At 44.9% G+C, this 24,501-nt stretch overlaps 9 protein-coding genes across 9 annotated transcripts, besides 1 other annotated feature; 7 read left to right on the forward strand and 2 right to left on the reverse strand.

Annotated features, from left to right (window-relative positions):
• Positions 1–286: 286 nt before the first annotated feature.
• On the forward strand, positions 287–1,183 carry TFB6 (LALA0S14e00870g1_1; the record flags this gene model as incomplete). The annotated part of the gene is made up of 1 exon (XM_022771655.1): positions 287–1,183. One exon carries the CDS (start codon positions 287–289, stop codon positions 1,181–1,183), a length of 897 nt encoding a protein of 298 aa, XP_022631058.1.
• A 28-nt stretch (positions 1,184–1,211) lies between these two features.
• SOG2 (LALA0S14e00892g1_1) lies at positions 1,212–3,374 on the reverse strand (the record flags this gene model as incomplete). Its single annotated transcript, XM_022771666.1, has 1 exon — positions 1,212–3,374. The coding sequence occupies one exon, from the start codon at positions 3,372–3,374 to the stop codon at positions 1,212–1,214; it is 2,163 nt and encodes a 720-aa protein (XP_022631059.1).
• A 967-nt stretch (positions 3,375–4,341) lies between these two features.
• CYC3 (LALA0S14e00914g1_1) lies at positions 4,342–5,246 on the forward strand (the record flags this gene model as incomplete). Its single annotated transcript, XM_022771677.1, has 2 exons — positions 4,342–4,371; positions 4,443–5,246. 2 exons carry the CDS (start codon positions 4,342–4,344, stop codon positions 5,244–5,246), a joined length of 834 nt encoding a protein of 277 aa, XP_022631060.1.
• Positions 5,247–5,430: 184 nt separating this feature from the next.
• On the reverse strand, positions 5,431–7,470 carry MSC6 (LALA0S14e00936g1_1; the record flags this gene model as incomplete). Its single annotated transcript, XM_022771688.1, has 1 exon — positions 5,431–7,470. The coding sequence occupies one exon, from the start codon at positions 7,468–7,470 to the stop codon at positions 5,431–5,433; it is 2,040 nt and encodes a 679-aa protein (XP_022631061.1).
• Positions 7,471–9,199: 1,729 nt separating this feature from the next.
• Positions 9,200–12,208, forward strand: LALA0_S14e00958g (LALA0S14e00958g1_1; the record flags this gene model as incomplete). Its single annotated transcript, XM_022771699.1, has 1 exon — positions 9,200–12,208. The coding sequence occupies one exon, from the start codon at positions 9,200–9,202 to the stop codon at positions 12,206–12,208; it is 3,009 nt and encodes a 1,002-aa protein (XP_022631062.1).
• Positions 9,200–12,208: a mobile genetic element (isolated transposase of Rover hAT-like DNA transposon).
• A 3,542-nt stretch (positions 12,209–15,750) lies between these two features.
• CLN3 (LALA0S14e00980g1_1) lies at positions 15,751–17,070 on the forward strand (the record flags this gene model as incomplete). The annotated part of the gene is made up of 1 exon (XM_022771710.1): positions 15,751–17,070. One exon carries the CDS (start codon positions 15,751–15,753, stop codon positions 17,068–17,070), a length of 1,320 nt encoding a protein of 439 aa, XP_022631063.1.
• A 768-nt stretch (positions 17,071–17,838) lies between these two features.
• Positions 17,839–19,464, forward strand: LALA0_S14e01002g (LALA0S14e01002g1_1; the record flags this gene model as incomplete). Its single annotated transcript, XM_022771722.1, has 1 exon — positions 17,839–19,464. The coding sequence occupies one exon, from the start codon at positions 17,839–17,841 to the stop codon at positions 19,462–19,464; it is 1,626 nt and encodes a 541-aa protein (XP_022631064.1).
• Positions 19,465–20,448: 984 nt separating this feature from the next.
• On the forward strand, positions 20,449–21,780 carry GDS1 (LALA0S14e01024g1_1; the record flags this gene model as incomplete). The annotated part of the gene is made up of 1 exon (XM_022771733.1): positions 20,449–21,780. One exon carries the CDS (start codon positions 20,449–20,451, stop codon positions 21,778–21,780), a length of 1,332 nt encoding a protein of 443 aa, XP_022631065.1.
• A 474-nt stretch (positions 21,781–22,254) lies between these two features.
• On the forward strand, positions 22,255–24,240 carry CIR2 (LALA0S14e01046g1_1; the record flags this gene model as incomplete). The annotated part of the gene is made up of 1 exon (XM_022771744.1): positions 22,255–24,240. The coding sequence occupies one exon, from the start codon at positions 22,255–22,257 to the stop codon at positions 24,238–24,240; it is 1,986 nt and encodes a 661-aa protein (XP_022631066.1).
• Between the last annotated feature and the right edge of the window lie 261 nt (positions 24,241–24,501).

Genomic DNA, 24,501 nt, shown 5'->3' on the forward strand with positions numbered 1-24,501 from the left:
AAGCGTCAGTATTAGTAAAAAATGAGAATTTGCATTTCAAAAGAAAATACGAAGCTGACTATCCATGAACATGACTGAAGATATCTACACGTAGCTGAACCATCTGTAGCGCTTTCGATACTCATCTGAATTAACGTTGTTTCCCAGCTGATCAGATATGATTTGAAGAAAGTGGATCACTATCCACGACTGCTACTAATTTATATTCGTTATATGTATTAACTACGTCATCGCCAAAGGCGAAGTATCAATGGAATCCATCTCGCCAGGATACCTACACCCAGGGATGTCTGCGATGCTTACTCCAGAAACTCCCCAGCACACCGCTGCAAATGAGGAGCTAGATATCAATGATATTAATGAACTAAACGAGAGCGATATTCAAGGACTCGATTTAGAAGAGGAACGCGATACCAGTGCAAGCGCTGTCAGCCAACCGACCCCGAAACGAGAAAGGTTAGATGAAGATCTAGAGAGTAACCTCGACTCACATGATCATTTTAGACCTCGTGTGAATGTCAGTTCACCGTTCTCATCTGGAGTTGACATGCGTAGATATGCACATCGTGCTGAACATGTCAATCAACGTGCACTGTCAATGTCACAGCAGTCAAAATTTATATCGTATTGCGATGAAAAGTTAATGGAAATTCAGAGGAAATTTGTACAATCCCGAGGTCTAAACGAACAACATGGTTACCAGGGTCTGGGACCGCTTTTGGAAGATCTTAAAACAGTGCTGGATTTTATATGGTATTCCATAGAGGGCCTTACTAACACGGAGTCACTTTTGAAGACTGACGTAAATCTTATGAGCCGCGAACAGTTTGCAGGCACGAAATCTACAAGCTTTGGCCAGGTTTACTATCTTATACGTGTGGCGGACGATTTTTTGGATTATTTGGCGACATTTGATATTCGTGGCATGAGCAGTGATGAACAGCACAAAACTCTTTCAAAAGCATTCAAATTCATCATCATTTTGGATGTATCATTTGCACGGCTATTGGAAGGTCTGGTACCAGGAAACACCAGGCTGAACGCCACTGAGACGGTGAGAATTGCGGGTATTGCAGAGCGCACAAGAACTGCTGTTCCACGCTATCTAGAAGAACAGCAAGTTCACGGTTATCATTACGAGGTAAGCAAAATTTATGAGGAAACGTTAGAAAGGTGTGCTTAGAACTATGCAGGAGAAATATGTAATTTTATTAGAATTGGTCAAAAGGATTTGTAGCATGCACAGTGACCAAGGAGGGAGTGGACAGCGGAGTCACCATTGGAGGATTTGAGGGCTCCTCTGTGGCTATCGAAGCCTGTGAATGGGTGTGCTGCTGTTTAGCAAGAGAAGGCTCCGCAAGTTGTTGCTGTTGCTGTTGCTGTGCTGCCTGTGAAACACTTCTATACGAACTCAAGTCCAATATAACTGTGACATCTTTTGTAACCTTCGCCAGAGATGCTAGATTTGGTCTCACTTCATGCAAAATGGGCAAATCCTTCATGATGATTTTTGTATTTGCCAGAATAGAGATGATGGACTTCAAAAATGCGTTGATATGTTCCCAGGTTTTGACCTTCTCCTTTGCGCCCGAGAAATCATCCGACGCACTTTCATAAATGAGCGACAACCTTTCTTTCAACATCTTTGAAAGTTCCTTCGACTGATAGCACGTATCGGTAAGGTCCTTGATTTTGGCTGCGATGCTACTTGTGATGCTCGAGGACTCAGCGCTTTTCGTGCTAGCGATAGCACTTTTCGTTATAGCAGACGTGAGTTGAGCATAAACCACGTTGACCATCGTGATCACTGACTCTAGTGTGTGGTAAAGCTGTGAATCAACATCAGTATCGGAATTTTCGTCAAGCGAAGGTTTCGAAGATGTACTTCCTGGAATAATGGGCGTCCCGCTTGAAGTGGGTATGTCAGTGGCGGCTCTTCTTGCGGCCTGTGGTGAATGCTGCGATGCCTCTGTTTTCATCCTCGGTGATCCTTCGTTATCTGATCTTAGTTCACCTCCAACACTGCTCTGCGCGGGAGGTGGAGTTGTCATAACCGATACATTGGCCGACCTGTGACCGGCAGGTTGTGGCAGAGGTGAAGTTGCGGGCAAAGGTGCGTTTGATGTGACGGATCTTTGTAAGGTGTTGCTCCGAGCGCGTGGTATATGTTTATAGCCATGTGAGGTGCTCAGAGAATGCGTTCTGGTTACCCTTCGCCTGGCGTTAGCCAAATTGGTATGAGGAGTGATTAGATTCCAAGCATTGAACATCTCCGTGTAAGAACAAAGCAAATTCATGTAAAACATTCTTGCAAAACATATATCGTTTCCTTGGAAAAATGCTCTAAAATGCTTGCGAAGCAAAATGAAGACTTGCTTGAAAGTTGTGATTATTGTGAGACAAAGCTGAATCATCACACCATTTTTTGTAGAAGTTGGGTTTTCACTTTGCTCAAGAAGCTCTACAAGGTTGTCAATATGGGATCTAACATTGTAGAGTAAGGAAATGGCGTTTACAGCAACAGCCTTGTCTTCACAAAAAGAAGTTATCTTTCGTATACTTTGTTGACATTCTGTGAAGCAGAACAGAAGTTTTCGACAGGCCACTAATAATTCATCGTGGGACACCCGTTGAGATGTCGTTTCTTCCGGGAGGACCGAGAGGCGCTTGAAATAGTCATTATATTTGTTGTTGCTGTGAATCTCTTCCTGACGGTTTTGTTCTTCCGAGACATTGATAAAGCCACGGCGTTTCGCGGCTTTGCTGATCTTTGCGTCTTCGAAATGTTTTCGCAGTGCAACACACCAGTACTCTTCATGTGAAGTATCTAAAAGCGAGGATAACGGCACTTCTGCCTTCACCTGATCGAGCTCTTCCTGTAAAATTGGGTTGCCTTCTACTTCCAAAATCTTCAGATTTCGTAGCGACATTACAGCGGGATAAAGTTCCCGTAATGTCGTTACGTTATTATTCTTGAGCGAAAGGACCTGGAGATTGTCGCACCACGTCTGTGGGAACGCATGAGGCAGTTGTGTGATAGAGTTTGAGGAAAGATCTAAGATCTCGAGTCGCTGGCACTGCAATAGGACTGTAGGAAACTCTCGCAGCTTATTGTTATGCAGATCAAGATATCTGAGCTCCCGCAGTTTACTAAAGCTTTCAGGTAGCTCCATCAGCTGGTTTTTCTGCAAAGAAAGTCGTTCCACTGAAAGCAATAGTTCAATTGTATCATCTGTAAGTGATGATATACCCAGATCGATAAGCTTGATGGTCGGATCGCGCTGCGACAGTTGGGTAGATGCGACAAATTCCAAATTCGTTCGAAGATCAACGGCGGACGCTTCGCTCCCGGCAGGTTCTGTTCTAGCGTCCATCACAGTTTAGTATGTGAACGAAGAGAGAGCCAGGGTCGCGGTGTAATGACGTTCGTCTGTGTGTTTCTGTCTATTGAGATTTGTCGTTGTTCGGATTTAGAATGGCTATTATTGCATTATGTTGAAAGCTGCCGTTCTTGGATGGTAGTAAAAGTAACGTCATACGTTAAAGTAACGTGACCAGACTATAAAACGTGATAAGCTTGGTCACATGATCAGCTCTGCCGCCAATTGATACAAAGTGCAGCTGGGCGGCTACGGTGGCCGAAAAGCGGCAACAAGATGTGGACAATGATCTCCAAATGAGAGCAACAGGACAAGCTAGAGATCACTTTCTGCATTCCGGCTCTGACAAGCTCTGTATCAGCCAATGATGGTCGGAACCTCCATTTCTACCAGTCTGGCCCTAATGCGATGTCTTTAACATATTCAATTCTTCGAAAGCAAAGTTGACGCAGCACTGATCCACTCTCATTCCTGTGAATCCATCGGTTCGGCCACTGTCGTTGAGCGGGACCAATTTTTTGAGCCCATTCTTTCACAAGTGCTTACGTGTCTCTCCGAAATAAACCTTCTCTAGAAACCTTGTCCGCGAATACACAGCTTGCGATACCTTAGCTAGAGTGTAGCGGGAGGCACAAAGCCTGCTTGGAGAGATTCCAATGGATCTCAAATGCTCAAGTTTACTTTTTCTGTATACCACAGTATGTATGTTTCAATTTGAAATGCTCGAGGGAATTTTCTTGTCGATCCTCTAATCATTCATCTTGTCGATGGTCAAATAGTGTCAGCTACTTGTGTCTTCATCCGTTACTCTACCCATTCCTCGACTCGAAGACTCGAGATCTAATAATTCACCTGGCAATGAACAATGAAAAGTTTGATACCGATGCCTCTCCGATGCTCATCACCAAATACTCCCCATAATAAAAGATATTAGATCTCGAATTGTATCCCAAGGTAGAATATGGGATGGTTTTGGGCGGATCCTGTTAAGGTACGTTTTTGCTGTTACACATTGCAATAAAATCTCCCGTTGTCCTTTAAATACTAACACGTTTCTTGTAGACACAGACTTGCCCCGTGAGCGGTAGCTCTAAAGGTTCAAAGTGTCCTGTCACTCACGAAAGTGCTCCAAAAAATGCTAAGAGCAGCACAACAGATGGATGTCCCGTTCTGCATGGCTCGGACCCTCAAGATGGGTTGAACCCATTGAATCATATTCCTGCTAATTTGTCGATGGAAAGACAATCCCACCAGATCTTGGAACTCCCCAAAGATCGGACTACAAGCTCGATTCCTAAAGGTAGCGAGGAAACCGGCGAATTCTGGGAATACCCCTCACCGCAACAGATGTACAACGCCATGGTCCGCAAGGGTAAAATCGACCCAAATACCGGAGAAGAAATCCCTGAAGATGCTGTGGAGTCCATGGTTTTTGTACACAACTATCTCAACGAAGGGTGCTGGCAGGAGATTTTGGATTGGGAGAAAAAATACATAGAGGACACAAATGTCGAACCCAAACTTCTGCAGTTCATGGGTAAGCCCACTCAGTATTCGCCCAGAGCACGTTGGTTCAATTTTCTCGGAACGGTCTTCCCTACCTGGTTCTCCAGTGAGCTTCCCTTCGATAGGCACGACTGGACTGTTCTAAGACCGGACCCTTCGTCCTCTAACACTGAACACCCTGGCTACAAGAAGGTTCGCTACGTGATCGATTTTTACGGTGGACCAGACGACGAAGAAGGTTTACCCACGTTCAATCTGGATGTTCGTCCCGCGCTTGTTGATTTTACAAGTGCAAGGGACCGTTTCACCAGATGGACTGAACCAATTCTCAGCGAGTACTTCGGGAGCGAGAAGAAATGAAGGGGAATATTTAAATGCAGCTCCCAGCTGCCCTTCCCAGCAGAGCTTCAACACCTAAACCAGAAAATTAAGTAGCTCGAGTTTTCGGCGCCGGCGAGCGTCATCGATCTAAAAGCGATGGTGTATGGATATATATGTTACATGATGATAATAAGTATTTACAGTGAGATTATTATAAACTTCATTATTTGGAGACCTTTGGTAAGGGAACTGCATTTTGAGTCAAGATGTCTAGATCTCTTTTAGCTGGTGTAAAGTTTCTGACGGCATACACATCTTCGAGCAATTGAGTCACCAAATCCTTTTCTTTAGAAGCGAATCCACCCTTTTGAACCCTTGATAGCTCGGCTAAGGTGTGAGTGATTTTCGAAGCCGCATAAAATGTTAACGACTTCTGTGCCTTTTTGGCAAAGGTAGCGTAGACAATTAGCTTTTCGAGGAAAGCTGTTGACTTTTCCTTTATGCTCTGTTCGCATACAGCGTCAACGATAGGGTCTAAAATAGATCTAGTTATCGTGGTCACATCTCGAGTTTCCTGAACAAAGGATTTGAAAATCTCCTCACAAGCATCAATGTTCCCTGCTTTTGACTCAGCTGTTATCATATGACCGAACTTTCGAGCCCCCAGTGGTAGTTTGATTTCTTCAAACGCCTTCCGTACGACCTCAATATCAGGGCAAACCTCAGTGAATTGCTTAAAGACTTCAGTAGTGGCGTTGACATCGTTTTTGCTCTTTGAGATGCTCTTGAAAAATTGAAATTCTTGGTCTTTGGTGTATAGGTAATTCGCATACATTTTTAGCGCCAGAGTTGTACTGTTAGGCTTTAACAGGGCACCTGGGTCTGTGAACTGTTCGCGATAAAACTGATCAACCGCTTTTTCAGGGAACTTCTCCTCAAGCATTTTTCGAAGGACTCGATTAGCGAGTTCAAGAGAGATTATCTTTGCTGGTAATTCGCCAGTGATTCCCTCAAGAGTGAATTCTTTTCTGAAAGATTGGAAAAACAGATATTCTTCGGTAAGGCGTTGTTCCGTTTTCAAGGCGGTAGGGATCTCATTGATCCAAAGTTGTTGCAATTGATGAAAGTTTCTACTCTCTCCTAAAGCTCTTACCAATGCAATGTACGAATCTACTTTGATTGAATCGGAGACATTGGCAAAATATGTGTTCCAAACCGCTTCTATGCGTTTCGCCTTTTGCTCACGAACATCTTTTCCGTATACCGGAATGTTGGCAATCACAACCAGTAGTGCATTTTTAACAGCGTCATCAAGAGTACCGGATTGCTTACTCAAATTGAAACAATGAAGAGCTTGCTGTGGTTTTTTCAGTTCGGTAAATTTGATCATGAAGGCAGAAATAATGTCACTACGCAGAGGCTGCTCCGATAACTTCGAAGCACTTGAAAGACTTTGAAAAAGGCTCTGTACATCCTGAACTATTTCGAGTTCCTTAAGCTGTTTCTTGAACTCGGGGGAGCAGGTCTGGGCGAAATCCAAGAGTAAGCGTAGATAGTTCTCCTTCGCACTTTTGCGTGAAGAAGAATCCATTTTTGAGGTATCAAGCAAATATCTTAGTCTGGACATTTGCATTTTTTCGGGTGTGTCACCTATGTTCAGAATCTGCGTCAATTCTGATAGACGAGGTGTGTTATCTGGAACCATGAGGTAGCCAATGGATGCTAATGCCAAGTTATTTTCATGATGAGACCCATATGTTATAGTTCTGGTGTTTTCGGCCAAGGTTTCGAGATATTTCACCCATAGTCCTAGAATATCTTGAGGAGCATTTGACGCTATCAAGTGCTCGAAGACCACTTGAAAATGAAGATCACGGGCTAGTCCATATTGGCACAATAGTGTCAAAATCTCGTACGGATTTGGTGGGAGCGGACCGGTAGAGTCGGTAGAGTTTTTGGTAGTGCTAAGCTCTGATCTTGACGCCTGCAGAAGCTGCTTCAGAACGGAATTGAGTCCAAAAGACTTCTGCAACGTAAACCTGGAGTCATTGAGATTTTGAGAGACCTCATAAACTTCATTTTTGAGCAGATTGAAAGCTGCTGACGCGTTGTGCTGTTTCTTAAGTTCGTTGCCGAGATCGATATTGAGCTGCGCGATAGGATGAACTTTGCGCGCTGCATGGGCAACCGTACTGTTCCAACAAGCCGCTATGCGGATGTGAACGCTAGTCGCATTCCCAAACTTGAAGGAGCTCGAAAGCATTGGGGATGATGCCTAGATGCGATGGTTTTTGGTCTAGATCGATGGATAAATTTTTAATATGTATGGAGTTCGTGCTAGGGTATGTGCTAGAGAAGTGAATATTCGAGACTGGCGGCATGGCGTGGGGCTTTGAACCCAGGAGACACAGAGGGTAGATTATGATTAGGAGTCCGTACTATCACAGAACGAGTTGCAAGTAGTGCAGAAATGCAATGGAAAGCGGTTGTAGCTTTTGGAGGGCTTGTGTATCGTTCGGTACGGCGAGTACATACATAGCCTTCAAGAAAGCGGGACGTTTCTTCCAAGATTAATCGTGAATAAGTTTCAGATGCATAGATTGAAGAGGTCTAGAGGCTCCAGTCTTGGTTAGTGGGTCTTGTTTGCTTGTGATCGCTCTTAACAAACGGAGATCACGTGACAGAAAAATCAAAAGACAGACTCACCATATTCAGTATCGATCAAAAGACTCTTATCCAAAAATGCCATCCAAGCCAAGATACGTCAATGATCTTTACTGAACAGTTTGAAACCGCACTGCGTCTCTTTCGGCGTCATACCATTATCATTTCGTGTTGGTCACGTGAATTAAAATCATAAGCTCGTGCATAACGACAGGTATCTCTTTCACCCACCAGTGAATATCCCATCACTCCACTATGACCTTTCTTACCGTCCTTCACACACACTAACGCACACATACACATACACATACACGCGCCCTTGTTTCAACCTCATTGATCCTTACATTCGAGCTCTTTTCTCCAGTCCAAGGTCAAACCCATACACCACATATCTACTCACCCACGTGACGCCTCATCACCTGCGCGCACTCTCTCTATTTCTCTATCATTCTGTCTCAAGCTCGAACGCTAATGACATCATTTCAACCTTGTGTTCGCAGCAACCCTACACGCAAAGTTCTTTCATCGTGGTATCTCGAGTCTCTGTGTTCAATGGCTTATTGATGACCCCAATTTTTAGGGGCGCAAGAGACACAAAAACGCTATAGGGCCAATAAATGGGGAATATAAATAGGCTAGGCGGTACCCCACTAATCTCTATTGTCTTAACACCACATTACAAGAAACATGGTACAAATCACACATGTGAACGTAGGTATATAGTGACTTGTAATAAGTAGAAGAAGGCACTGTATAGAGTTTGTTTAACATGTACATAGGATCGAGCAATCGCGGCAATTGAAGGTGTGTCAGAAGGTGCTGTATTAAGTGTAGGGTTTGGCTAGGTGGCGTGCCGTACCGGACAAACAAGAACGTGATGGCGATTGAAGGCGGTTGAACAGACTAGACACATTGTGCCGAGGGACAGCAGCTGGGACATAGATAAAAACTTGAGGGGTACCAAATGAGTATTGTTACTGAGTATGAACGACGTTGTCGCGTGCCGCTCGTTACCCGCTTTGTACCGGGTATTTCTGAGTCTAAAACTAAAGAAACTGAGTCCATACTCAAACTATACTCATTTCAATTCACAATTTTCTCGCTCCCAGACGTGTGTGGTGAAGAAATTTCGACACCAACAGATGTAAACCCGGCACAGTGGACAGATCAGCACAGTCAAGATCGGCTATCACCCAAATACATACTGGCTTGTCGACAAGGATTGAAATCCTCAGCCAGTCTCGCAACCGTGTGGGCACGCGCCTTGCTTGTGTGAAAGTCGTTTTCGGTCTCTTTTTATTTCACCCGCACACAACCCTGATTGCGTCATGGGATCCTCCGACGGTAGCAAGACCAGCGGAGACGCACAAAACAAGAACAACCCTGACCAAAGCCAGCGCCAAGGCCAAGAGGACAAAAACCAGGGCCAGGGCCATGGTCAGAGCCAGAGCCAAAGCCAAAGGCAGAGTCAAAACCATCACACCAACCGAACTGGTTCCGGCCACGAATCTCTCTCATGGATGGCACCTACCGCAGTGCGACCAGGTACCAATTTTAAGAATGATGTGGATGGCGAGGAGCTACACCGTAGTGCTAGCCACCACCCGCAGCAGCAGGGGCCACAGACACCGGGTCAGGAACCACAAGAGGGTCATGGCAAGCCCCTCGATGAAGTGGTTGATAACTATCGACAGTGGCTAGAAACCCTAAATCGTACTAGTGAGTCCTCACCAGGTCAAAACCCTGCAGCAGCAGCCATGGCCGCTTTCCCAAACACGTTCCCGTCCTTCGACGATTTGAGCCAACAGCAAGAACAACAAGAACCTCAGTCGTCGCGTCAAAAGCATCCGTACCAGCGAAACCAGGATAATCTGCGACAGCCCGAAACTCAACCACAGGGCTCCGACCAGAACGATCAGCAACAGCATCGTGGCTACGATCCAAAGCATCAACACCGTCAGGACTTCGAAGACGTTGATAAGATGACCCTCGATCCTGACCTCGACTCGGTAACTTTTGCGCTTTCCGAGCCGTTGTCTCAAGTAACAGAAAGTGTAGCTCTTAAAGCCAGCGGTGCTGTCCACGACAGTTACGATGACAATTCGAGGGAGTCGTCAAATCGTTTTGAACCGACGAAGGCCGTTCTGACGCCAAGGGCTAGCAGCACCAGTCATACAGAGACTCCGGATCAAGAGCAATCACAGAGACAACCTCAGCCGTTTTCCAGCATAATGCCTTTCGGTCTCAATTTGAATACTGGGACGCGAAGCACTACTGATGTTTTAAGGTCTCACTCTTCAAATGGATGGATGAACCGCTCGCGTTTCAGACCTTATTTCAACATCTCACTTGTTGGCGACTCCAAAATCGCCACATGTATCTATTGTGGCAAAGACTATAAGGAAGGAGAATCTACGGGAAATCTTTCCAAACATATAACCAATAACCACGCTTCCGAGTATAAATCTCGCGAACGAGCTGCCTCCAAGGAGAACACATTGACTTCACTCACCAGCAAAGAGCGCTCATTGCGACTGTCTACAAGATTTGCTTCCGAGCTCAATCGAGACAGTGGTACTTTGGCGTCTGTAATTTTGATAACTGAAACGTTGGTACCCTTTTACGTGGTAGAGTCCATGGGTTGGAAGATCATCAACGGCCTTGTCCCCGATGTTCCACTTATAGAGACTCGTAAGGCCGTTGTGGAAAAGTTGGATCACTACATCGATTGTTTAAATGAATCACTAAAGGCAAGTTTGGAATCTTCCACATTTGTGAGTGTCCAACTTTACGTGTGTTCAAGGGAAGATGGTCTGAGATACCTGGCCGTGTCGGCGTCTTACGCTCCAAATGTAATAGGTGATGAAAGGTTAGACAGTATTCAGTCTCCTGAACTTTTGGTTAACAACACGGGAGATCCCGTTAATGGTCATTTATTAGATGTGGTTGAATTTAACGAGAAGGCCAGCGATCACCCCTCTTTATACCAAGGAGTATTGAGAATACTGGACAAATATGGGATCACATCAAAGGTAGCTCTGGTCACAGTCGATCAATTAAGCCACGCACTTGGTTTGCATGAGCCCTTGATGGAAGCCTTGCTGAGCTACTCTGATTCGCAAGTGATGCGTTACCTTGGCAGTGTACGTTTGTCACGTTGCATCAACTCGGGTCTTGAAATGCAGTTCGAAGCTGTAGCGCGAGACTTGATGAAGGATGGAGATTTCAAGCACGAGTACCAAAAAATCGAGAAACTTGCTAAGTCCTGGGAGAAGATTCCTTCCTTACAAAGTTTTGCAGACGATCTTGTCAGTCAACCTCATTTTTCAAGTCAAGTAAACGAAGCCCGAGGAGCTTGGCGCAAGGTCACCAAATTTTTGCGAGTGAGACAGAGGCTTAAAGTTTGGCTAGAGAGCCCTGACAGAGACGCCGAAGGATCTGCGGTACAGGATATCGAAGAAAACATCTCTCACACGTCAACGGCTTTAGAGCTATTCCGCTACTTTGTCGACTGTTGCTCAATTTTTGATAGATTGCGGGGTTCTTTGCTGACGGATGGGATATGCTTTCTACCTGAGGGAGTTTTCATCTACTACAAACTAAATGGGTTTTTCGATTTGTGCGAACGGGCATCCAGGGGCGAACGCATTCATCACGAAGAGTATTCTTTTCTGAATGGTTCCGACAACTTACTCCCTGAGCACAAAGAAAGAGTTTTAAGAGCCGTATTAAGCAGCAGGAAATTATTCAAGGGCTTTTTCGAAGGTGTAAAGAACAATGCCTTATTTTACGTGGCTGTTACACTGGACCCTTCTGTGCGTCTTGAGGATCTTCAAAAATATATGACGGAACAAGAAATGAATGCTGTAAAGCGTGAAGTGGAAGTCAACGTCCAGGAATATTTATCAAAATGTGATCTGTACGAGCATAGCAGTGCCAAATCCGAAGGTTCGGAACATAATAAAGCTCCCAAACGCAAGAGGATGGGACAGGAGCCATCAAAAGAGGGCGTATTCACTAGCAGCTACGACGAATGGACTCAATACAAGTGTGATGTCAAGGTTCTTTCAAAATCGCGTCGCGGGGTGATTCAATGGTGGTTTGAACGCCGTTCTAAGTATCCGCACTTGTTCAAATTGGCCATGGCATTGTACTACTCTCAGATCAGTTCCAACGAAACCGAAAACATTTTCTATGTTACGGAACACACGTTGAAGGTTTACCAAAGGAGTGTGGGACGAGCTAACACTCAGAAAGTGATGCTGTTGAGAAACCGTTTCAAGAACTTTGGACTGTACAACCAGGCTCTAAGGTTTGTGAACCCTTCTATCGATTAAACACATCTTTTGTAATTAATGTATTCATGTAAGAAAGTAAGAATAAGCAGCGTTGCGAAAGTCCTGAGAGTCATAGCGATGTAAAGAGACAACAGAGGGGTAGGTGGGGCTTTTGTTGTTGTTGTTACTTCGACGATGAAGATCGCGGTGACGATAGGACAAGGGGGTGCCTCGAACTGCAATGCAATAGGAGTGCACCTTGCAGATGGTTGTCATGACATCACAACAGTGGATAACAATGGGGTCGTGGATAGTAACAGAAATCATCTTGCTTACTTAATCTCGAAATGCGGTAAAACGACTGTTAAGTCCGATCTACACCAGGGGAAGGGTGAGACGAGAGAGAGAGAGAGAGAGAGAGAAAGAGGGTGTGAGTGTATGTGTGTGTCAGAGCTATTGAAACTGTTTCCCAGCACGCACACACTTGCAAACCCATCTCTATCCTCCTTGCACACACTTTGACTGATCCATCCATCCCGCTCTCTAGCAAACCTGAGACCACATGCTCTAGCTTGCCGTGTTACCGGATCGGGCAAAGAAACGGTCTCTATGTCTCAAAGAGGCATAAGTTGTGCGCGTTTCGGTAACTGCAGGTTACGCCCTGTGTGCATACCTATCGAGCGGCGTAAGGTACGTCACTACCAAGAATTGCCAAGTATACCATGTGTTTTCGACAGGGCCCCGATAATGCACCTCGAATAACAAGAAACTGCCGTGTGGCTGAATGGATGGTGGGGGGGGGGGNGTGGCTGAATGGATGGGGGGGGGGGGGGCAGGGGATGTGGTGGACCGACCAAGCTACTTAGACAGGGCTGTTTTTGGTGGTGGCCTCATACATAGATACATACATATCTGATCGGTTGGCGAAAGACCACCACACAGTGCGTTTTAAATCGAGCACCATAACGGAAAAAAAATGAAGCCATAGTGGCAGTGGATGGCGGTTCAGTTCCCCCCGCCAATGGCTTGCTCTGTTTGCCACATACGGTAACCCAAGTAGTTGTATTTGATTCAGAATGGCACACATCGCGAGAGATCTCAGACCGTAATTCCTGCACGTAACGACAAACGAAAAAGAAAAATCCTACTCTACAAATTTACGGATCCACAATTCTTTACCACCGACACTGCACCGTCAAGCGCATTGTGCAAGTCAGGTCAATCAATCAATCTCCAGATATCTGCGAAAGTCCCGGCGTAAGCTAAGCTCCGCCAGCTCAGCATTCTTCATCTTACACTTTACTCTCTTGCTCTTTCTTACTCTATTTCGCAGCTCTGCTCTGTTCTTCTGCCTTTAATTTTTTTTTACACTCTATACCGATACAGCACAGCACCTTCTCAGTATAATTGGACAGGAAGCCCGCTAAACACCGAGGTCCAAGAATTCCTATCGAATAACTTGCGTCTGTCTGGTGGTCCTGCAGCACTGTATCCTTGGTCTTCGTGGTTTTTCCGCTTTTTCTAAGATTTTTCTCTTTATCTGCCATTGCTGAGACACGACGCTGCGTAAGACCCAGCCAGTCGATCTACCACTGCCACAATCCGTGCTGCCGGGGGTGACACCACCGGCTTCCAACCCGAGCTGGCTGAACAGCAACTGCCCTATAGATAATCTACGCTACGCTCATGCATCAAAAAAAAAAAAGACCTCCTACTACTACAGCCCAAACAGGTAAAAAAGCTGCCATTTTCACCATCCCAACCACCACCCGTTATGGTGGTATCCCACAAGCACCGAAAAAATGTTCCATTAGCTTCGCAAGCTCGCAAGCCGTAGTAGACACTGGAAGAGAAGAGAAGTGAAAAGAAAAAAAAAAGGCTCTGGTGTGTGTGTAAGTAGGTTAGTGCACCTCCCGTCGTTCTGAGAGTCCCTCCCACACAACTGCCACTTGTTTGGTTCCCATGGCCACTTCAAACTGCACAGTACTGCACTCTTGCTGTACTGTGCTGTTTCCTACCCACCCGCCCTCTTTTTTCGATTTAGTCCAGTGAGTGAGAGATTCTCGAACCATACTCGTTCTCAACTAGCTAGCTAGCTCGAATTTTTTTTTTTTTTTTTTTNCAATTTTTTTTTTTTTTTTTTTAGGTGGGTTTTTTCTTGATCCCGGCTAATGCACACGAATTTCCTGTCAAAGAGGGCTGCGATACGGCTGAGATTACGGAGCACTCACGCCCACCCAGGCCCTAACTGTTGGTGTGTGTGGTGTGTGTGCATGAGCTTTATATCGATACTCATATTAAAATTGTATGTATATATATGTATATATATATATTACACCTATAATATAGCCATCTTGAAAATCTACAATTCTTCCTGAACTCCATCCTAGACATCATTTCTGTCTGTTGAGCGCGACAGAAACACCAACCAGGGCAAAGGGTTTCATATTGTGTGTAAGTCACCAGAGAAAAAAAACCAAAAAAAACCAAACCGCAGGGTCGTTTGTGTACATCTTTCTCTGTTTCCTTTTCTCTCTTCCCACTGCTCCTCCTCCTGGCTCCCCCTTCCTTTCCCTCGTTGTAGTGTCCCTCAGACGCCTTTTTTTTTTGTCATTTTTAACCTTGCATAGCGCTGTCCCCTCACGTTTTCGAGACAGACCCAACCATCTTGCATCTGTTGTTTGCATTACCAGAACTCACCAGTTGCACACACACAAAGTCATCCACTAACGCTTTCATTGTCCACCATTGCCCAAAAAGTAGCCAGCTGGTCTTCGCTACAACTAGATTTTTGGATTAGGATTTGTGTTGTTTGCCCTGGCAGTTTTTGGTTCTCTCATTTTTCGGAGCTGCGTCCAAGAATCGAACGCCCGTCTCCCTTCCCATTTACTGTGGGACAACAAGCCACTCTCAGCAAGCAGCCCCTGGAAACCCAACACATTCCCTGCATCCCACCACACAGCCGTCAACTCACCGTTTGACAGTGGAATTTATTCGTTTGGCTCATAATATCCCACACTTCAAACGCTAAAGGACCAGAATTCCAACCCACACCCTTCTCCCCTGATTTTGTTTTTTTCCTTTTTCGGGTTCGAGAGGAGTATCACATCATCCAGACCGTAATTGGTTTATCTTTCGCGCTTTCACCGCAAAAGACCCAAGATCCCCAGAGTGTGTTCTTTTGACGTCTTGGTTGCTTCTCATCTACAACACGGCCTCATAACCTCACCAAGCGAGGAACTGTGAACCGCTCAGAAGTCTCTTTGCGTGCGTGTGTTTATCTTTGGATCAGAATTGAGCTATCGTTCGTGAGGCGGAAATACAAGAAAACACAAGGAAATACGAGAAAAGATTTTGAAAAGAGATTGACAAGACCTTGTAACTACCTTCACTTGTTAAGCTCATTTTGTTTCGTTTCTGTACTGTTTCTGTTGCATTTTGGCTCTCTTTCCCAGTATCCAGTCTGTCTCATTATTACGCGTTATATCACCGACCAAGTTGAAGATAAGTTGAATCTTGAAAAAGAAGAAGACGAATAAAAAACTGATCATTAGTCTTGTAAAGATTCCCCTCCGCATCTCATTGTCATCCCCCGCTTTCAAATGTCATCGTCTCATCTCTCCGCAATGGCCGGCGTCAGACGCTCGGTGTGGAACTCCAGAGCTGCCCATCCCAGGGTCGTCCAAATGGAGCTCCTCACTCACCAGCTCGCCTGTCAAGACTACAGCGTCGACATCCTGCGACACCTCATCGATATCGAGCAAAACAGCAGACCCTGCCTTGCCAGTTTCCAAGCACAGCCCGAAATCAACACCCACATGCGTTCGCTCATCTTTGACTTTGCCATGTGTTGTCACACCAGACTGGCGTTGTCGTCTTCCACACTATTTCTGTGCTTCAGCGTCATCGACCGCTATTGCAGCCGTATCGTCGTCAAAAGCTCCACATACCAACTCGTTGCTCTTTGCAGTCTGTGGCTGGCATCCAAATATACCGACAAGAAACCTCGTGTGCCATCCTTGCGGTCACTTCAAAATTTGTGCTGCTCCCAGTATTCTCGTACTCAGTTCCAGGAAATGGAGCTTCACATCTTGAAGGCTCTCAACTGGACGCCATGTAACGCTCCGCCACACGATGCGTTTGTCGATATCCTTTTAAAAAATAAGATAAGCTCTTTGAGTTACCGTGGCCTCAACATCAATGACCTCAAATACGCTAGTTGTGTGTTGTGTGAACTTGCCTGTTTCGATCACGTCCTGGCGTTTGATTGCAATGCTAGTGCCGTAGCGCTTGCCGCGGTCACGGTCGCAACACATGCTTTACGTCTGTCCGTTGATGGCGAGTTTTTGCATTACTCCACAATGCTCAAGGATGTGAATCTACAACGCGTTTGTGGTCTTATCTTGCGGAAACTGCGCACACGCAACTTTCCCTCAAGTTTCAAACTCAAATATTTCGGTCAAAACTCGGTAGAATCCAATCCGACTATCAAAAGTTTAATCGAATACGACCAAGCCATTTGTCCTCCAACGCCAATTTCTGCGTCTTTGAACTCCATGAATCCAGGTTTTCCAGGTCCTCAAAATTGCGATTCCTCAGTAGCATACACCGTTAGGCCACCCAACCGCGCAACTTTCCAAACATTCAGGTCCCCGCTTGCCAATGTACCGCCCACGCCAAGCACGCCCTCTTCGATAGGATTGAAAAACCACGCCCGAGCGGCTAGTTTTATGGAAACACCACAATCATCTGCATCTCCAAATCCAACGAAGCCCGTGAATCCGGCAGCGTACTTGGCTAAGAGTACAACCGGTCCACCGACCACTACCATGCTCAAGAGATCCGATTCGAAGCGCAACTCTGCATACATGGACATGGATTTTTTCGACATGGCTGAAGTAACCTGTAAACGTCCAAGATAATTTGCTCAAGGCGACGTTGCAAATCAGGGCGTGCTGCATCACTGGGCGATAGAAGTACAAGTATAAACTTCTGTCGTCCGAATCATGACAAGCTCAATAAATCATACCATATTGTGTGGCTTACGAATTTTTTAATGACAAACCAAATATCCTTTAAATCACAATAGGTATCTTCCAACCCTTAAAAAGGAGCGGTAGACATGCTACGTTTTCCGTTTTCCATTCCTTACCTCAGCTCAAATGGGCTTACAAGTCGCTCAGATATCCAAGTACAGATTCAGTGTTCTTTAACTTGGAACCTGCGTTTTATGAAGCACATATTTTCTTTTGGTTGCTCTCGCAGACTTTTATCGGTCACTCTATACAGTTACTTAGGTACCTAACTTGGTACACAAAAGATCCCACTGTGCTGCATTCTAGTTGGTGTATAACTTTACATAGTTTCAAGCATTTTTCGTCGTTCAGTGGCTACCTAATGCATAAGTCTTGAGATTTTTCTGTAATCTTTGTTTTTTTGTGCCCAAACAAATAGCCGCCAACCATTGTCATGCAGGGTCCTAAAATGGTGCTCATATTTATGCGCTTATGCATATGCTGTGATGTATGACGTGCGTCGTCACTGCCATTGTCTAATAAATTGATAATCCGTCGAAAGGGATAGTGACAAAAAAATAATTTTGACGGTTGAAAGCCTGTGATGCAATGGCCACCAGGTGGTTCGAAAAAGAGCTCACTCGATTCAACCCGGTGTTCGGCTAGTCTTGCAAGATGAGCAAAAGATCAGTCGGCTTAGATGCTCAGGCAACTTTCAAAAGATCAGAAACTCTAGCGAAGACCATAGACAATGAATACACTAATTATTATCCTTCGGCTAGAGTAGAAAGCATAGACATCATTGAAGTTCCTGATACCCCCGAAAGAATTGAACAATTTTTGACAGACTATGTGACCGCTCGGAAACCTTGCAAAATCAATGGTGTGTTCGCAGGAAACGTGCCGTTGCAAAAGCTGGATTCAAGGCATATATCATCCACTTTGCCAAGTCATCAAGTTCTACAGGTAGAACGTAAGATTGATGGTGGCTTTGGAAGTGGTGAGAAGCGACTTAAAATGTCATTTGGAGAGTTCATGTCGCGCTTGAAAAAGGGCGAGAGAGACCTGTATTTGACAACACAGTATGGGGCTGAGAATACAGAGCACAATCAGGTCGTAACACGACGCGATGAAGAAGGCGATGACGAAGAGGAACAAGAAGAAGAAGAAGAAGAAGAAGAAGAAGAAGAAGAAGGGTTTCAGAGGTTTGGCGACGAGTCAATTTCAGATGCAGGTTCTTTCCCGGCAGACGATTTAAGAGATGATTTCGATGACCTCGACTCCCAAGACGAAGAAGTGGTGGCTAACTTGAAGTCAGGTCCCCTTACATCTTCGGAGGTTGAAGAACGATTGAAAGAGCTTTATCAACCTCCTATGGATAGCTTGATCAACACTTTACCAGAAAGCCCCGCGTTTATGAGTGCACTGATACCGCAACAACTCAACCTCTGGGTTGGGGCAACATCACAAATAAAAAACAACGCTAACGATGACTTTTTGTCTAATTTTGATGCCAAACTTCCTCGTCTAGGTCTAGGAAGATTCGTACCCGGCGGCGGGTCTTCGTCAGGGCTACACCACGATCACGCAGACAACCTTTACGTACCTGTTAGCGGACACAAGAGGTTTACATTGTTCTCGCCCAAAGACGCCCACAAAATGTATACGGTTGGTTTGATTCGGAAAGTATACGCGTCTGGGGTCATAGACTACGCGAGGTGCGAAAAGTCGCCTTTTTGGAGAACTTTACGTGACGATGGTGCAATACTGGGCGAAGTGGCCCGCCAGCAATTAAACCACAATCCCAATTTGTCTGCGGAAGAGAAAGAAAGATGGAGCAAGATTATACAGCAGGACGAAGAATGCGTCGTCGAAGACTCAGACAACAAATTTGACCCACCATCGTTCTCCACAGTAATCCCAACAGTAGTACACCTGGACAAGGTTGAGGATCCGAGCATACGACAGAAAATTCAAGCAAAAGCACTTGAAGAATGGCCATTGTTTTTCGAAGCCAACCGCATCGTGGTCGATCTTAAACCTGGAGAAATGCTATACTTGCCCACAGGATGGTTTCATGAGGTCACATCATTTGGAGCCCCTGATGCTATGAGTGTTAAAGATCAAATTCACATTGCGGTTAACTACTGGTTTATACCGCCCAACGGAGTAGACACCCAAAATCTATATCCTAACGAGGATAACTACTGGCACACGGACTATGAGCGTACTCGGACAGCTCTTGAAACTGCAAGACGGGAATCGGGCAGAGTTGTAAATGTGCAAGACTACGAAGAATGAATATGAGTGTGCTACTCCATAGCTATTCTGGTAGGGCTTCTGAATTAGGGCAAAAATCTATAGGGCTTTCGATTTAGGGCTTGACAGTTTCGATATTACCCTTTGACTGCTAAATTTTTTGAAAAATTCCAATTTCAGAAGAAAACAGTTCGCTGCGCATTGCGATATATCGCATAAAAACCATCAGCACAGTGAACATGTGGATCAAATTTGGCCGCGACAATGGCATGGCTTTAAAACATCGGTGATCTTTTTCAGCGTCAAAACTGGCTTCCTCAGGGCGTTAACGACAGTCGTTGAATTACACCGTACAAAACGATACTCTCAAAAGAATCTGTAACTGGCGATTTTTCTACCAGCTCATCTGCGCTCTGCCAAAAAAGTACGAGTTCTGCTTGAATAGCTTCCATATCGTCGTATCTTAAAACTGTAGTATCGCTTTTGAAGCTTGCGTAGAAGTAGCCCTACAACAAAAAATCAATTTCCAAAATTACTTAATTTTTCATTGCGTCTGAAATGATTCAAAAGTAGGCCATCGCTTATATCCAATATCGACCAAGAACCCTGTAAATCCCACCTTCGTTCATAACTTGGAGGTTTCGGCGCTTGTTAACCCCGGAAACGTTACAATATAGTCACATTAACTTGTGCTCCTTTTTTCCTGGTAAAATTTCGATCATTTTAGCGTTGGTCGATCCCTAAAATTCATCGACAAAAAGAGCTTCTCAGCTACGGTTATAGGCGACTGGTTTGGGGTTAAGTTATAACGATTGAACCGTTTAGCTTCTACAGAATACTACACAAACCATCAGTTTGGGTTGTGTTATCTCTAGTTCAAAGGGTTCACTTATCAAATATAGTTTTTAGTGCACGTTCCTTGAAGAATCCTCTGTGAAAGGCACACATTTCAATCTATTGAACGGTGCATGCTTGAGGATTCTTGAATTTTCTTTCAGCCTCAAAAATTTCTGCTAGTTGACGCAAATGGCATTGACAAATTCGAGACCCTTGCAGATCCCTGCACTTGAAAATGAGACACTCCATAACTCCGCTTCCCCAGTTTTCCAGCCAAGCTCACTGAGTAGCTCATCACAGACTGCATCATCTGAAAACTTGGCCGAAAGAAGTAGCTCAAGCGTCACTTCGGAATCCGGTAATGAGAATAGCATCTCAGAAACTCCCTTAGTTCGCAAAGACCTTGCAGGATTGAAACGGTCGAATACATCGTCGCCAGTGCCGTCTTCAGGAGGTGTTTCTGAGCTTTCTATTACGGTTCCTGTAACAGGGCAACGTCCAAAACCTATCAAGAAGGACTTGTCCATGGATGATGACATTTTGTTGGCAATTTTCGTTATACTCTACGAGAAAGATCTACAACAGAAAGGTGTGACCGTCAAACAACTATGCGATTATGTTGCCGAGAAACACCCTGATATGGCGGGTGCTTCCACGAAACTTTCGAATTTGATTTCAGCAAAATTGAATGCTTACGTGAAAAAGGTGGAAAAGGGCGAAAAGACGTTGAAGTATGCTCTTTCGCGTCAGTGGTCGGAAGGCTCTCCTCGAAGAATGGTGTACGTGTATCGTGGGGTGTTGGCATCGGATTACAAGTCTCACACGCAATCTATGATGTTGCAAAGGCAAGATTCTAAAGCAAAGAGCGGAAAGCCTAACGGGCCAAGCAAAAAGGGCTCCGGGTCCTCACAGACTACAAGCGATACCACCACAGAGGCCAGTGGCGCTGAAACAAAGAATGGGAATCAGGGGGGACGTGCGTTTGCCGTTAACAATACCTTTAGCATAAGCGCATTTGCGAGTGATTTCAACATTCCATACGCAGCATCTCCCGTGACAATGAGGCTCATTCCGCATTTCACAGAGAATAATAGCAGTAATAGCGACGCCACTTCAAGTGATTCTTCGAGGGAAGTAAGAGCGAGACCGAGTTTTAGCGAGCCTATTGCTAAGAGACCCAGAATATCGTCCTCTACAGATGCTGCTCCACCCCCCGCTGTTCCATATATCACAGCTGCTGCCGCTGCTCCTAGGTTAAGTAAGCTCAGTTCGAAGCGGACTATTGGGCTTCAAGAAGCTGGAAATTCAACGGGCGCATCATCTGATAACAAGAAAGTTTCGACGACGACGCAAAAATCCGGCGACTCCGATCAATTTTTCTCTGCCAGCCTCTTGGAGTCGTTTTCTCCAAGTTTGGCATGCAGTTCCTGGTTGCAGACCATACGATCAGGATTTCTACTTGAAGAAATCGACTCTCCAGAGACCGTTTCCGTAGAGGAATTCGATGGACTTTTCAATTGAGTATGCACACAGCTATTGAAAAGCTCATCAGACACATTGCAAAATGACAAACGGGTCATTTTTACTTCATTTCAGTACAAGGCCAGGTTTACTAGGGCCACGTTTAGGTTTTGGTTTTAACATATTAAAAAGGACAAGTTGTAATACTATTTAAATCATAATTATTGGACAATACTCAAGTTAGAATTGTCTCAAGCATTCTTGCCAACTCACACAATCTCAATTCTTTTACATCGTGTGATATTCCCGACGTCACAAAATTCGTTCGATTCGTTGTGACTATTTTCGTGACGTCTGCGAGTCATCCGATAATAATATATATTGAGTTGAAATTTAACATGGTTATAGGTTCATCGAAGAAAACAGCGCCGATTGGAAACATTACTAGCTGCTACAGAGAGTTTTGAAGACATCTGTTGAAGGAGAATTTAGTTTGTTTTCTAACCCTTCGACTGGTTTCGTCGTACTTGAACAATGCTTCCGAGAATCTTAACAAAACGAACCATCAAAGATGCGCATAACCTCAGATTTTGCTTGAGACAACTTACAACTGCTGGCGCGAGAACTTCCAGCATTAAAAACAATACTAGAAAATATGCTGCTCCAAATGGTGTAAATCACTCTCCCCGTAACCGAGTTCGTGAGTTTTCTACGTCGCATGTTGGGCTAAAATCCACTGAGATACCATTTGACAAACTAAAAGAAGACCAAAAAGAAGTTATGACCGAAGATCGTGCCGTTGATAAAGTTGACGTCTGTATCGTAGGCGGTGGGCCTGCAGGGCTTGCAACTGCCATAAAATTGAAGCAATTGGACGGCACGTATGGGACCGGTGAACTTCGAGTCGTTGTACTGGAAAAATCGCCTGACGTGGGCTCACATATGGTTTCTGGAGTCATCATGGAGCCAAGAGCGCTAAGAGAGTTGTTTCCGGAAAGCGAATATTACGATGAAAATGGAAACGGTATTCCGCTCCCACCTGATTTAGTTACACCTGTCACCTCTGGAGAGCTCAAGTACCTTATTGGCGATCTTGACATACCGGTTCCCGAACCCCCTCAAATGTCAAACGAGGGGAATTACATTGGATCCTTGAGCCAAATAGTGAGACATCTTTCTGAGAAGGCTGAAGAAGTAGGAGTCGAAATTTTCCCCGGAATTTCGGTCTCTGAAGTCCTGTACGGTGATGATGGTAAATCTGTCGTTGGTGTTGCAACAAAAGATATGGGAATCACCAAACAAGGAACTCCCAAGTCCTCGTTCGAAAGGGGTATGGAATTTCACGCTAGACAGACTGTTTTTGCTGAAGGGTGCCACGGTTCCCTGACTAAACAGCTCATCAAGAAATTCAACTTGAGAAAAGACAAGTGTGCTCAAACCTACGGTCTAGGTATAAAAGAAGTTTGGGAGGTCAAGCCAGAAAACTTTAAAAAGGGCTTTGCCACCCATACAATGGGATATCCATTATCTAATGATGTTTACGGCGGTGGATTTATGTACCACTTTGGAGACGGACTAGTTGCGGTAGGGTTAGTTGTTGGTCTAGACTACAGAAATCCCTATGTGTCGCCTTACCAAGAATTTCAAAAAATGAAACATCATCCTTACTACAAGAATGTTCTCTCCGGTGGTAAATGCCTAGAATACGGAGCTCGTGCCTTGAACGAAGGTGGGCTGCAATCCGTCCCCAAACTAAACTTCCCGGGTGGCCTTCTGGTCGGTGCTTCTGCTGGGTTCATGAATGTTCCAAAAATCAAAGGAACTCATACTGCAATGAAAACTGGCTTACTCGCAGCAGAGTCCATTTTTGAATTCATCTCAAAATTACCTCCTCTCGAAAGTATAGAAGAAGAGCTTGACGAATCATTGATGGTGTCACCTATCAACCTGGAGTCTTATGACAAAAGTTTCAAAAATTCGTGGGTCTTTGATGAGCTTTACGCTGTTCGCAACATAAGACCTTCTTTTAACCACCCTGTACTTGGTCGTTTGGGAGGTATGGCATATTCAGGTCTAGATTCGATGCTGCTGAACGGACAAGTTGCATGGACTTTCAAACACCACGAATCGGATGCTTCAATCACCGAAGCTGCCGAAAAATACGAACCTATCGACTATCCAAAACCAGACGGAGAGATTTCTTTTGACATCTTGACTTCTGTCTCACGTACAGGTACTTACCACGATGAAGACGAACGCTGTCACTTGAGGGTACCCGACCAAGATCTAACGAAGCACGCTAACCGTGCTTATCCAAAATGGAAAGGAATTGAGAATCGGTTTTGTCCCGCTGGCGTTTATGAATACGTTGCTGACGAAAATTCGGAATTAGGCGTTAAGTTTCAAATCAACAGTCAAAACTGTATCCATTGTAAAACTTGCGATATTAAAGACCCAACGCAGGATATTAATTGGGAAGTGCCCGAAGGTGGTGATGGACCAAAGTATACTCTCACATAGCGAGTAGCTCTGTGGTTTATTTATTTATTCGAAGTTTGACTAGCCGCTAGTCATCCTTTTCACTACATAGCTCGAATTAATAGTAGATTTAAGAGGTTTAATGTAAGAGTCGATCCTCAATTCTGGATAGGTTTCGTTACGAAGTTTTAGTTCACTCTGAGCGCCTCCGACACTGCTGTGATTGAAACACAAACTAGGTCGCCTCTCGACTTCAACCAATCATTCTGCATCTTAAGCTCTGCAGTAAGCGGTTACAGTGTT

The sequence above is a fragment of the Lachancea lanzarotensis genome, scaffold LALA0S14 (assembly GCF_000938715.1).
Source record: "Lachancea lanzarotensis genome assembly LALA0, scaffold LALA0S14, whole genome shotgun sequence".
Taxonomy (NCBI): Eukaryota; Fungi; Ascomycota; class Saccharomycetes; order Saccharomycetales; family Saccharomycetaceae; genus Lachancea; species Lachancea lanzarotensis.